Below are 14,346 nucleotides of genomic sequence, written 5' to 3'. Positions count from 1 at the left end.
GAGTGTGGTATATACATAAATGAGCATCCATATATGAGTACATCTAGTCACATTCGAACAATACAATTATTCCTTCAATTTCAAATCATTCTAGAGTTAGCCCATCAAAACGTAATATTTTCTTCGTCCCATAAAATATTTGTCATTTTTAAAAAGTGTATAATTTTAATATTAAAAAAAAGAGAATTTTTATTTATTTTTTTATATCTTTACTGACGCATCATTCTTTATTTGATGTATTGATAATTATGATAGATAAATGACGAGTGACGTAAAGAACAGAACAGAGATAAGATTTGATTAAAAAGAAAGGGTGGATTAGGATAATTAATTTTAAAACAAGAAAAAGTAACAAATTTCATGAGAGGAGACGGAGAGAATGGTAATAGAGCCAAGCAGAGCATGGTGGTAATTGTTGACTCGGAATGATGTAATGTTTGTCAGCAGAGAGGTGCCAAGATAGCAAAAGAGATCATTAATACCTCATGCAGCGCTGGCGATAAATTTTGGCCCACGTGTACGCTGCTCAAGTAAATTCATCATCCCTTTCCGCCATCTGTCCTCCTTCTCCCCGCAACAAAACCACAGAAAAACTCGCTTTGCTCCATAAATTCTTCACCTGAAAAAGCTCTGCAGCCACTCTTTTTTTTTTTCCCAATTCGCGTGTGTTTGTCTCTCTCTCTCTCTCTCGCTCTCTCTCTCTCTCACTCGTCTAAATCAAACAAACACAACGCCGGTAGTCGTCATGGCTTCCCAGGAACTGAAACACAGAACCAGAGAAGAAGAAGAAGAGGAGATACAGCCCCCAAAAGATACCGGCACCACCGCGACAAGAAGACACCAGAAGAAGAGAACAGCCATGGCCAAGCGCGGCCTTCGCTCACTGGGCCTTGCACTTGCTCTCCCACTTTCTTTAACCCTGTTGGACATTTCTCTTTTCGGCTCTAGTCTTCAGTATGCTACCATGAAAAAGCCCTTCTGGTCTCCTCCTCTGTGGGCCTTGCACTCGGCTTGCCTGGCCTCTGCTTTCCTTATGGGCCTGTCGGCATGGCTTGTTTGGGTCGAAGGTGGCTTTCACAGGAACCCTACGGCGTTGCTGCTGTACTTGGGCCAGCTCTCCTTGAGCCTTGCTTGGGATCCGATCGTTTTTCAGGCTGGAGCCAGTAGGATGGGCTTGGTGCTTTGCGTCGCTTTGTTTGGGGCTTTGGTTGGGTGCGCCAGGACCTTTCGAACCATGAATCCCATCGCTGGCGATCTAGTGAAGCCTTGCCTTTTATGGGCTTTGATTTTGTCACTAGCAAATATTGTGCTTGTATTACCCCTCGTGTGATAGACAACATCTTTTCTTTTCTTTTCTTTTTTGGCCTCCGTTCTTAATTTCCTTTTCGGGTGCATACAGATGTAACATACCTTCTCGGATTGAGACAGACTTCTTTTTCCTCTTGTATCTCTCACTTTTGCCCTCTGGTTGCTGCGAGAAGTTTGTGGACTGCACGATCTCATGCCAGCACTGATTAGTAATATGTTTTGCACGGACTTCAAATTTTGTTGCGTGCTTTTATTCCTTTTGCTACTTGTTTGGACAGAGTGGGGTGGAAAGAAATTCCTGTTCCAGGTTTTTATCCCGGAGACTCAAATTAGGAATTTTATATGGTTCTTTTGTATAGAGGTACATGCGCTTCCCCATTTTCACGTTAATTACAATGGCTGTTATGAGTAACGCTTCAACATCAAACTGATAACTTGATGCTCGGTTGGTCACTTGAGGAAGGACTAAGTTCCTTTTTCTCAGTATAGAATTAATTGTAACAATATTGTGCTTTAAAAAAAAAAAAAAAAAAAGTAGTTGGAGTCACCAGTCAAAAGATAGAAAAGAAGATACCCCCATCCGCTTTCCCCCATCTCTATTCCCTTTTTTTTCAGTAGAGGATTATTAATTGTAACAATAATATTGTACTGAAAAGAGTTATCTGCAGTCGAGATAGAAAAGAGAAGATTATGTTGAATCATAGCCGTAAAACGTTGCATGTATCCGTAACCTTCCCTCTCCATGTATCAGAAAGCACGCTTGAGACATTCTATTACCCTCGCATTCGATTGGCTATTATAGTTTTACATTCGAGGGGCTATAAATTACAATAATATGTTCGCCAGGAATGTCTTGCCCTCACAGTGGGCCGTTGGAAATTGGAGCATTGACCGAATAGAATACAAGTAGAAAGAACCACCAGTGAAAAAGAATAAAAGGCCCTGGTCAAGGAGTGAGTTGTTTTGTCTTAAAGGAACAAACGGACAGTCTATCGCGCTCCCGAGATCAAGCCTCGACTCCCAAAAGCTTAAATCATATTGATCTCACCTGAAGCAATAGCCAATTAGTCCTTCCCAACCGCTGGGCGACGGGAAGGATATTCATATACACGCGATAATTACTACCACAGCAAAGTAGAATCGAGCTGCTGAAAATTAGATGTGGAGCTGGGATATACCACGGAATATGGTGTAGTTTAGCAAAGCTTCCTCAATGTAATAGAGGTTCGCTTTCTTTGATCAATTTCTTGCCCCATCCACTTCTGAAAACCAGGCTTCCTATTAATCTCATGCTTCCAAAAGTAGCGTGCTTCTCCCCACATTAGGACCAACGATCCTTCGGTTAAAAGCACAGGGATCTTTGCAGAAGAACTATTTTTGCCCGCCTTCTCCTCTCTATAATCAGATAACTCATCCTCAACTAGACTAAAGTGCATGACACAGGATGATTCCAAAGAAAGAATGGCAATTCCATCTTCAAAGCGCATCAGATCAACATGCGCACAAATTCCCTGCATGCCAGTAGGATCAAAGTGGTCTGTTTCCAATGGTCTTAAGAAGACGGACAAAGGGAAATAAATATTAATAGCAAGAAAATCACCTAGTGCATGGTAACTGATTTTTCTTGACCAATTAACAATTGAAACGATTAAAGGGAAAAAAAAACAAAGAAAAGGAAAAATGGGGAACTGCCAGCAAGTTTACTTATAATAGCCCAACGAGCAAAACTCCAAGGGACCAGAGAATGGAAAGAATTTTATCAAGAAAGGCAACTCAGCAGTAATCCAAGGTGCTTTTGGTTGTATTACTACAATCATCATGAAGCCAAACCAGAGACATGAACTTGCCAAGCATGGAAAGGAGTTATGCAGAGAGTTTATACACACACATACATACATATGCGTGTGTGTGTGTGTCAAGTTTATATTCATACCAATTTCCTGAGCGAATAAAGGAATTGAGTTAAGAGTATGTCGCACCTCACCTGGTTGGTATGTGTTCACAATAAGTTGATCAAATAGCGGTTCCCTCCACAACAATTCTGGTGGAAGGGGGTAGGCCTCTTTACCTTTGTCATGAGTTGGTAAGTTCATGGATTCAGAGAGATAATGACCGACGAAAACAGCCTCCTTAATGGAGTTGGAAAGTTCAATGGCCCATTGGGGAAGATTTCCAAATCTCATGGCCTTCAACGACAAAGAAAATGCATGTATGCTGAAATATTAATAGAGCGATTGTGAAGGAGAGCAATGTGAAACGGATTAGCTTACAAATAACAATACAACCACGTACAGCCGGTTAACAAAAGATCAAATTCTGAAGTGTTTTAAGGCATGACGGGTATGATCTATTTCAATTCTTCTAAAATTCATCCAAATAAATAAAACAAGAAAATAAACAGGAGTGGTCTTCCATTTAGCACCAGATTTCTACAAACTCGCAATAACCAGTGGAAGTGAGAATCTAAGAGCTGTCAACGGGCAGCGACGATTACAGAACATTCAACTCAACATTTCCAAGAACTAAGGGGCAGTAAGTGTTAATACCTGATTTCCAGAGAATTCACTCAACCATCCTTCTGCAGCCACAAATAACACTTGCATGAGAGCCCTCTTCAATTATTATTTTGTGTTTTTATCAATCATCCGTTGAGAAATATTTAATAAGCATTTAATCAAACTCAAACAAATTTAATTTGATTCGACTCTAAAGAAACATAAAAATTGTAGTAGGACTCAAGAAAAAAAAATACGAAAGCTCACATGCCATCACCAGTTTTTTGAGCGTCTTACAATCATCTTAGTACGTAACAACCAAAGAAAGCAGTTAAGTTAGAAAGGTTTTTACAAATTGATAGAAGTGCCTTTTTGGATTGCGGAGAGCAGCGAAGATTGTTGATCGGGAGATAGGAAGTCCCTGCATAACCATAAGCCCTTAATTTGCTCAATTCTTTCCCAGTTTTGGATTTCACCAAAAATCGAGAGCTTGTTCAAATCTTGGGACTTCCGTTCTTGTGCTTCCTCGCCGCCTTCGCCATCTGATAATTCGCCAAAAGCGTCCTGGAGAAGCATCCTCACCTCCTCTTCCATCTTAGCTAGGTTCTAAGGGTCTCCCACCGATGGATCCCCTGCACTTGCTCCTCCGCCTCACGCACCCTAACGACTTGATAACGCTGTTAAAAAACCCGGAGTTTGATTGGAATAGGGTTATTTACACAAATAATTTATTTATTTGTATCGTGAATATATTTTCCCAATCATGATTTTGATCCTATTTGAGGTCTTTTGATAAAAATGCTTTTTTTAGCGCTAAAACTATTTTTGAGCGATTTGGTAAATATTAATCCATAAATAACTTTTTGTGTTAAAAAAACTTTTAATAAAAACTCAAATTCAAAACTTTGGCAATAGTTTTTATGTTTTAAAAAGTAAAATATTAAATTTAATCATTATATCATGAACTAAATAAAAAGATAAATATATTTTAAAATTTTAAAATTATACATTATTCAATTCAATAAGTACTTATTGAACAATGTATCTAAATAATATATTTAAAGGTGTTTAAACATTTAATAAGTGCTTTTATTAAAAACTCTGTTAAGTAGAGTATTTTTTTAACGAGTTATTGTCATCTCAAATAGGTCATTTATCTTACATACGTCATATAAAAAAATATTACAATATTTTTTCAAAAATTTATCCCAAATAATCTACTTTCTAGATGTATTTGTGTTTTCCTTGTATGAATTTTTAGACACCATTAATATTATTTATTTATTTATTTTGCCAAATTCAACTTACACCCCATTTAGCCACTAGGGGAGTACTCTTACAGTTTCTTTCTATTATCCAATTCGAATTTTGAAATTGATAGTTAAGATAGAAGGGTACGGGGAGAGATAGAAAAATAAAAAAGGAAATTTGTTTAAGGAAAAAAAAACTTACGCCTCATGTAATTCACATAACTCCCTCGTCGTTTTCATATATCCACTTATGCCCTCACACTTGTGGTTCGCTTGGTCAAAAACGTAAATTGACACCAACCATTGATATTCCACTTATGTTCCCCCGTCCCCATATCCCCGTTTTATGTGCTTTTTACTTTCTGTTTTTTTCCCGTCCTATGTCTCCACTTCCCTCTTCCTCATCCTCCTTCATCCCCTCCATTCTTTTCCCCTTTCCTGCCTCCTTTCTCCTCTCCAGTCAGAGCCTCTAGCCGTGACCAAAAGAGACAAAGGAGAAAGAGAAACGAGGAAAGAAGAAGGGACAGAGAAGATATGGTGAATGAGAGGAGAGATAATAGTGGTTTGTGGTGGTAATGTGTGATGACAGGAAAAGATAAAGGTGATGTGATTTTTTAATTATTTATTTTTTAGTTGTATTTGATATTTATATTGATACTGTGATTTTTGGAGTGTTCTGAGAGTGTATTATTGTAACATTATATTTGAAAATTTTATTTGTGAAAATATCACTAATACTCAAGGTGTTTTAACAAGTTTTATTTTTAACAAGTTCTTATAACTAAAGTTGGAAAAGATCAAGACTGCGTTTGAATTAGATGTTTTTTTGAAGTGTTTTTGAAATATTTTACTTTACTATAAATATTTATTTTTTGGTCACCACCAAACTTTTAAGGGTTCAACCTTTATTTCCCACCAAAAAATTATTATAATATGTGACGGTCTTAATTGACCTCTTTTATGGAGTTTCTACTCATATCGACTCCCCTTTCCTCTCTCCTTTAGATTAGGCTATATTAGATTTATAGAAATTCTATCATTGCGACACAAAAAAAATTATAAAATGGGCAATGGTTAATAACATTTGATTTCGTTCACATACAACATAAGAGCATCCACAATGCTATTACACCTTGTGAAGTGTAATCCATATGCCACGTCAGCATTCCACTTTCTCCTCTTTTATTACACTTTCACTCACAATGGATTACACTCCATAAGGTGTAATAGCATGGGTCCACAATTAAATCAAATATTTATTTTAATAATGCATAACTCATATCCCATAAATAAATAAAGTAATTTTTAAAAATAATTTTGTTATTTTTAAAAAATAAAGTACTAACTTTCATTAAATTTTTTACATTTTGAATTTTTTATTTTCTAAAAATGATATTATTAATTTTTAAGTTTGAATAATATATCTTTTTCTATCTTTCAAAAATTTGGCGGATTTTGAAAATTTGATGGATGATTGGAAGTGGATAAATTTGAGGGAAATGCATAATTTTGCACATTTGTAGGAATACCAGAAAATGGGTACTTTGGAAAATTTTGGGGGTTTTGATTTTGTGAGGATGATGAATTTTCTATATTTGGAGCATTTAATATATTTGTAAAACTACTAAAATTTTCATCCATAATCACAAAAAATGAATGAAATGAGTGAGAGAGTAAAAGAAATAATAGAGTCGAATAGTGGGATATGTTTTAAAAAAAGTGTTGTGTGTTTATATAGAAGGTTAAAATCTAACCGTTAGATATAACCGTTGGAAAGTTAAAATGTGTTGTGTGCTGGCAAATTAACGGTTGAAACAAAAATTGAATGTAATCGTTGGTGACTAAAATTACTTTACATTTAATCATGGGTCCCACCTTCTAATGGGATTACACGCATCATGGAGTGGTAATCCCCATGACTAAAAATTGATGATGCGTGTAATCCCCATGACACGGCTCCAATGGGAGACCGTGTCATGGAGTGGTGTAATGGCCCTCCATTACACCCGCGCTGCTGTTGCTCTAAGGCGCATTGTATGGAATCCAGTTTATGTATTTCGCTGCCTCCTTTTGCACAGTTGCACTTTGCATATTACTACTTGTAGGTAACTTGTCTCTCATGTGTTCCTCTTCTCTATTTAATTATCATTCTCAATTTCTTCAAAGGGAGATTATGGCTGAATCGGATGAAGTCAAACAGCTGACGACGCCGGTGAGCATGACCACTTGACCTTCTTCCTTCATTTTCTCGCCTTTTTCTTGATATACTTTTCTCTCTGCTAGTAAACTCTTTCTAGCTTATTGGCAGCATATAGGCTTGTCTAGATTTCGTGATACTTGCAAAAGAATACATCTAATATTTTTCTTTTTCCTTGCTATGTGCGTGGATGTCTTGTCAGTTGCCACTAAAGCGATTGATCTTATGCATGTCCATTTATTTATTTATTTATTTTAAACTTCTTTACCCTGCAAATCATATCCAAGTCCTTGACATGCTAATTCTGTGATTCGAATTCATTAAGGCTTAGTTTGGGAGTTTAGGATAGAAAAGAGAAGAAGAGAAAACTTAAATTATGACAGAAAATAAGAAAAGAGAAGGGATTATTACGTTGTCTGGGGGTTTTGAGAATTCATGAAATGATTTTGGATAGAAAAATCATTAAATATTTATTCAAAATATTTTTAAGAGTAAAACAGATACATTAAAAATTTTCACAAGTTTCCTTCAACTTTCTCTCCAATTTGAGAAGAAAAATTTTGCCTGCTATTTATCCTCCCATTTTCTTGTTTTTCTCTCTTACTAAAAACTCACAAACAAAACAAAAATTAAACTTTCTTTTCTTTCCTTTTTTTTTTCCTGTCCAAATCCTCAACTCCCAAATGAACCCTACCGTTGAGGGAGGATGCGAGAAGAAGGAGCTCAAGTATCTTGATTTCGTCCAAGTCGGAGCAATCTACATGATCATTTGCTTCTCATCACTCTACGACTACGCGAAAGAAAGCTCCGGTCCTTTGAAATCGGGCGTTAAAACTGTGGAAGCAACTGTCAGAACCATCATTGGACCTGTCTACCGCAAGTTTCGCAACGTCCCCTTGAGCTTCTCAAGCTTGTAGATTGCAAGGTTTTTCTTCTTCTTCTTCTTCTTTTTTCGTTATCTTCTTCCTCAAAAGTCAGTAGTCACATGAAACGTGATGTCTTTCCTTTTCCTGATTTCTTCATTCCCCCGTAGCCATCAGCACGTGCAACTCATCTCATTGACTCACGTGATTTGTAGGTCGACGAATCGATTAATGAGTTAGACCGTCATGTACACCCGATCCCGATCCTGAAGCAATTCTCACATCAACTGTTCTTGGGAGCTCAGAGGGCCCCTGAGGTGGCTAGAGATGTCGCCTCCGAGTTGCAGCTGGTCGGTTTGGTGGACGGTGCTAAAAGTATTGCCCGGACGCTTAATAATAATGCGTACGAGCCGACAACCAAGGAATTCTCTATTTCAAATGCGAGCCGCTAGCTGAGCAGTATGCGGTGTCGGCTTGGCGCTCGCTGAACCAGCACCCTCTATTCCCTCAAGTGGTTCAAATGATTGTCCCCACGGCTGTTTATTGGTGCGAGAAATACAATGAAGCCGTGGCTTACACGGCGCAGAGGGGTTACACGGTGTCGCAGTGCCTGCCTGTGGTGCCGATTGAGAGAATTGGCAAAGTGTTTCAGTGCGGTCCCACTGTTTCAAGTGATGCCGAAACTCTTACGGTGTCAACATCAACCTAAATCGATTTGTTGTTGGTGGTTAACGATTACCTGCTCATTTATTCACTGCTATAACTCGTAATGGGAGTATCCGTTAATGTATTATTTTCGATTGCATAATCTTGTGCTTGCTGGTACAAGCCAAAATATTCATCTTATCATGTACCGGTAATTAGTGTTCCTGTTTTTTTATGCTCTAGAAAGATTTTAGAGTTTCCTATTACTGTCAATGTTTGACTCGTTAGAATATCAAGAGGTGTTAGTATTTGCCTTGGGGTCTCATCGACTTCTCGTATTATTAAATTGTCCTAGGAACATCTAACCTTCTACGCTATTTCTTTAGTTTGTTTATCACTTCCCAGCAAACAAAGAAAGAAGCAAGTTCCAGTAGCTTTAAGTTTGCAATTTTGAATAATATGATCAATTAGCTATAATTTTGAACACAGGCTAATATATATTTTAAAATATATTATTTGCACTCCCACTATGTCATTTTCATTTTAATGAAACCGTATTGCAGTCAAATGAAAATGAGACAATGAGAGCGTAAATAACATAATTAGAGTGTAAATAACATCGTCTTAAAAATAATAATAATTATTTTGATCAAATAATAATAATATAATAAATTGGTTCACTAATAACATCCAATAGCTTTGACATTTAAGGAATAAAACCAAAATCCACCGTCAACTAATGTTTTAATTTTTTCTTTTTTGACAAATCATCTAACATATGAATTCGCTCTACTCATTTCTACTGATATTCTTATATATATATATATATATATATATATATATATATAAATCACGTGCAGCTCATACCTCACAAACTTTAAGTATGAAACCAGAAAATTGCAGAAAGAAAACGGCAAAAACATCTAATGATTGGCCGCAGTTGACACCATTTGCATAATTTGCGTGCTTGATTACTTTCCACTTTCCAAGGTGTGCGTGATTTATTACTAATTTACTACAGGTTCTCCAGCAGTTTTCTCCTATAGTATCTGTCTACCGGGTCAAATGGCACGGTATAATAACATCAAAATGTTTTCCCATCCATAAAGTAGAAATTTTCTGACAGGAGTCTAAGGAAATCAATCTGTATATCATATGCTTAGAGTTGTAGTTTTCGGTTCAATATTCTATCCTTCAATAACATATCACGATTTTAAACACATGAATTCAAATCAAAATTGGTTTGAATTTTTATCATATCTGTGTATGTATATATGCATGCTTGGATACATATATGTATAATCTGAAGGGTAAATATTTTATACATCGTCAGTTTATACAGTAGCGGGTGTAATCGCATGCCACATAGATCAAAACTGATATTTAAATTCAAATTCATATTATATAATATTTATTCAAACCCGTCAGTGTATACATTAATAGTGTAAGGAAAAATTAATCCTAATATGAAAAATATTTTTCCCATTTTGATGCATCAAGCTCATTGAAAGGAAATTTGTTTCTCACCTTAAAAAAAATTTTCCGATGACTTTCATGTTCATTTTAAAAATCAAATATTAAAATTTCTTAAATGCATTTTAATGGCCAACGATGGAGTTAGTGATATTGTTATAAGATGAATGAACTTTGTTTTATACATTTTTATTGGTGTTTAGTGAGCTTTCAATAGGTTTATTTTTATTTTCATTTTTTTCGAGTAAATCTTATATACATTAACAATGTATACACTATCGCCCGTTAAAATTCAAATTTTATATAATTGTTAGCCATCCAAAACTGATAGTGTAGGAAAACTTAATAATTTTTTACATTATACTAGCATCATTTTGGAATATACAAATATTTATTTTAACTTTTTAATTCAGTTTAAAAATAGATTCAATATTCATATTTGGTGCCTGAACAAATATTTCATGTATCATACGTAGTTAAAAAAGTAAATATGGTGACATTTACTTATAATTCATTTGTCATCGAACACAACTCTAGTTAGTCTTCCATTTATCCTAGAGTAAATCTCTTTGGCATGTTTCTTTTTTTTTCCCCCTTCAATATTCTTCCATACATTGTTTTAATCATATAACGCTCTCATAACAATACCTTTTGGAATATTAAAATATTTGGTTTGTGTGTCCAACATAATAATATCTATGCAATACATAATGCCTAGTAGTTGATGTAAATATTTTTTTTCATCTTTTGAACTTTTTAGAATTTTCTTTTTCTAAAATAAATTTGATTGAAAATAGAAACCTATGTATTGCACGGGTAAGATTGCTAGTTAAAGTTAATACGTCTCAGTGTACATAAAATTCACAGACATGGATGAATAATGATCACCCTCCAATGTCAAAATCCTACTCCAGCAAGGTATTCCAACACAAATGAGTAGAGCAAAACAATGAATCTAAGAAAACGTGCATATAACATGCTTAACCTTACTCTTGGCATACTCTCTTTTTTCTCTTAGGTAGGTTGGTGTAAGCTTTTTTATTATGACTAGGTGGTGGCCACCGCGCAATGCGCGGTGTAATTTTCAATCTTGCCCATAAATGTCTAGTTATTCAAATTCAGATATTAAATATGAAAAGTTAGACAAAAGTGCATCAATATCTTTGAAGTTTTTGTAATTTTATTAAATAGCGAAAATAAGCTATAGTTTTAGCTTTTGCAGTTTTCGTAAATTTTGTTGCATAAAAGGAACTTTAAAATAATATACAATCATATCGAGATACAAAACGAGAATAAAATCTCCAAACATCCATCTAGCTGCAACTAAAAAATGGTGGAGTATAACATCATAATAAAAGATATCATATTGTTAGCATCCCATACATTAGCTAAATAGTCTATCATCCGATTTGCTTCACAGCTTACAAGCTTTGATCAAGACTTGCTGCCAAAATACAATCAGATATAACAATAGCACATCATCCAAATGGAGTTTAAAGTTTTTGGAGATAGATACTAATCGTATGAGAACTTGCTGCTAAGCAATTTATTTCTTGACTGAAGAGTGACAGTCATTACCAAATGTGGATGGCATATGAAACAAGAATCCACTGTGGGTAACAATAGCCATCTCTCTCTCTTTTCGTGTCAATAACCTGCATCCATGATATTTGTTTTTCGGAAGAGTGTTCTAGAGAAGGTAATGTAGAAAAGAATCAATCTCATTCACAAGAATCTTCCTAAATGATTCATGTGGATGGGTCGAACCTTTCACATGTTTTTATGCATGGCCAATCTAAATACATATCTAATAGACAGTAAGGCATAACTATAGCTACTTATATCTATATATTGCACAATGACTCATAGATATGCAGCTATATTGTATAAAGACTCATAAATATGCATATGAGTATTTAATCTTCCCTTGAATTAACAATGGTTGAGAGAGAGAGAAGCCATGCTTTGCATCATAGTCCAAGGTTAACTCCCAATCAACCATGTGACTAAGCCCCATTCTATTATATGCGTTTGTCACCAAGCAACAAGGACCAAGATGGCCAAAAATCAAAAACTTTATTAAAGTACCCCGGAGCAGAGGTTACTTACTCAAAATTGAAACTGCTACAATCTATTTCAACAGATGATAAGTGTGAGCTTATGTGCACCTGAACACAAGCTTGTGGTGGCGATTAAAGTTCAACTTCTAATGCAATAACAATAAAGTGGTTTACCATTTCTTGAAGTTCATTCCTCTAACTGCAACTTCTTCTTTTGTTTCCCTGACATTTGCCTTCCACAACATATCCTCATCACTTTCTATTTAAACATTAATCAAGATTCAAGACCAATGATAACACTATATCACCCTAAATAACTGGTAGCAAAGATTTGAAACACTTGCCAGTGAAAAATCTATTGCAGGAAAAAGGCACTGATACTGACTGATGCTTCTCTTATCGCATGGATGAACACCCTGCAACCAGATTATTAGATGAAAAAGATTCAGGCTTCAATATGAACGTAGAAATTATGCAAATAAAATCTGAATCAAAACATACAGTCAATTTCAATATGAGTGGCAGGATGTCATCGTAGTTGGTCAATTTAAAATAGCAAATGACTAGAAATCAAGATAGTAAAGAAACGAATCTTTTTCATAATGCTGAGAAAATCTTCTATACTCAGAGCCAATCATCATGATGTGTATTTCCAAACTTCGATATCAAACTTGGATACTGTAGGTTCAAGAAAACATTGGAAAACAGAGGAAGGGAAAGTAGATAAAGTACAGATTGTGATTGATTACGGCTCAAGATTGTGAATTGCAGTTTCATATGATTCATGACAATTTTTATCTGAATCAAAATATTTTTAATTTTAAACAATCCAGTTTACTGCTTAGTAAAAGCATGCCAATTCTTCAGCCAAAACTTTTGATATTTAGAGACAAGCATGTGTATATATGTTCGAACATTGCTATCTATCATACCTCAGGTGCAGGGCAACCATAATCTACAGGATCTCTTCCAGTAATGGCTTCCAAAAGCACAACCCCAAAGCTATAAACATCACACTTCTCATTTAGGAGGCCAGTATTTGCATATTCAGGTGCTACATATCTATATGGGTTAAAAAATGGGGGAAACGGAGAATGTCAGAAAAAGAAAAGTCGAGTTTGGGTTAATTAGAGAGCTTGTAAACAGAAAGCAGTAAGGAAAAAGAGACTTTGTTCAATTGAGATCGGATACCTGATATAAATACCCACCTAAAGGTACCCATAACTTTGGTTGTAATATGACTTTTCCTGCACCGAGCAACTTAGCCAGACCAAAATTAGATAGTTTAGCATTGAAGTCATCATCAATGAGTATATTGCTTGACTTTATATCTCAATGCATCATTTTGGGCTCAATTGCCTCGTGCAAATATGCAAGAATGCAAGAAGCATATCTCGTTTGAACTTAAAATGGAACCTAACAATAACTTCAAAGACAAGAAGAAGTTTATAGATGGACTTACGCTTGTGCAGAGCCCACTAAACTTTCATACGAGCCTCCCAAGTAAGATAACCATGATGGCTCAGGGCTCCATGAAGCCATTGTTCTAGATTTCCATTGTTTACATATTCATATGCCAACAACTTGAATTTAAGGAAGTCCAACAGAGGTAAAGTAAAGTTAGTTTGCTAAACAAAAAATGCCTTGAGGTTTAACTACCTGATCGGTAAATTTTAAGGGTTCAAACAAAATGCTGATCTACATCTCATTTAAATCTAATGCACAAATGAAAAGATGATGAGATAGGTTTAAGCAGTAATGTACCTGTGAGCTCCTTCAATACAGTAACCCAGAAGTCGAACTAAATTTTTTTGCCGGACATGACCAATAGCCTCAACTTCAACCCTGAATTCCTTCTCTGCTTGCCCTCTGGACATTTAGAAACAAGAGAAAAGGCTCGTTGTCAATTATTTATCAGGTTCTGTAAAATACTTGAAGGACCATATATAAACCCATTCAAGAACTTACATATTGTTGAGGATTTTTTTAACAGCAACAAGAAAGCCATTTATCAGTCGGCCACGATAAACAACTCCATATCCACCCTGACCAATA

The 14,346-nt window shown here is 35.6% G+C and overlaps 2 protein-coding genes and 2 pseudogenes across 4 annotated transcripts; 2 read left to right on the top strand and 2 right to left on the bottom strand.

The window, feature by feature from the left end:
- The first annotated feature begins 419 nt into the window (after positions 1–419).
- On the top strand, positions 420–1,546 carry LOC113752361 (translocator protein homolog). The gene has a single exon (XM_027296481.1). It carries the CDS (start codon positions 746–748, stop codon positions 1,328–1,330), a length of 585 nt encoding a protein of 194 aa, XP_027152282.1. The 5' UTR covers positions 420–745; the 3' UTR covers positions 1,331–1,546.
- A 507-nt stretch (positions 1,547–2,053) lies between these two features.
- LOC113764763 (uncharacterized protein P8A3.02c-like) lies at positions 2,054–4,490 on the bottom strand. Of its 3 annotated transcripts, XM_027308755.1 has the most exons (5): positions 4,172–4,490; positions 3,855–3,886; positions 3,288–3,494; positions 2,487–2,819; positions 2,054–2,356 (listed from the first exon to the last, which is right to left on the bottom strand). In XM_027308755.1, exons 1-4 carry the CDS (start codon positions 4,395–4,397, stop codon positions 2,505–2,507), a joined length of 780 nt encoding a protein of 259 aa, XP_027164556.1. In that variant the 5' UTR covers positions 4,398–4,490; the 3' UTR covers positions 2,054–2,356; positions 2,487–2,504. The 3 variants fall into 3 exon arrangements, with proteins under 3 accessions (XP_027164556.1, XP_027164548.1, XP_027164564.1); XM_027308747.1 differs by having other exon boundaries at positions 2,054–2,819; XM_027308763.1 differs by lacking the exon at positions 2,054–2,356 and having other exon boundaries at positions 2,734–2,819; positions 3,293–3,494.
- A 1,100-nt stretch (positions 4,491–5,590) lies between these two features.
- LOC113764787 lies at positions 5,591–9,047 on the top strand (annotated as a pseudogene).
- A 3,543-nt stretch (positions 9,048–12,590) lies between these two features.
- Positions 12,591–14,345, bottom strand: LOC113773548 (annotated as a pseudogene).
- Position 14,346: the final 1 nt, after the last annotated feature.

This window comes from Coffea eugenioides, chromosome 1, assembly GCF_003713205.1.
Source record: "Coffea eugenioides isolate CCC68of chromosome 1, Ceug_1.0, whole genome shotgun sequence".
In the NCBI taxonomy this organism is placed as follows: Eukaryota; Viridiplantae; Streptophyta; class Magnoliopsida; order Gentianales; family Rubiaceae; genus Coffea; species Coffea eugenioides.
Note: the sequence above shows the minus strand (reverse complement) of the source record. Positions and strands in the feature narration are given on the sequence as shown.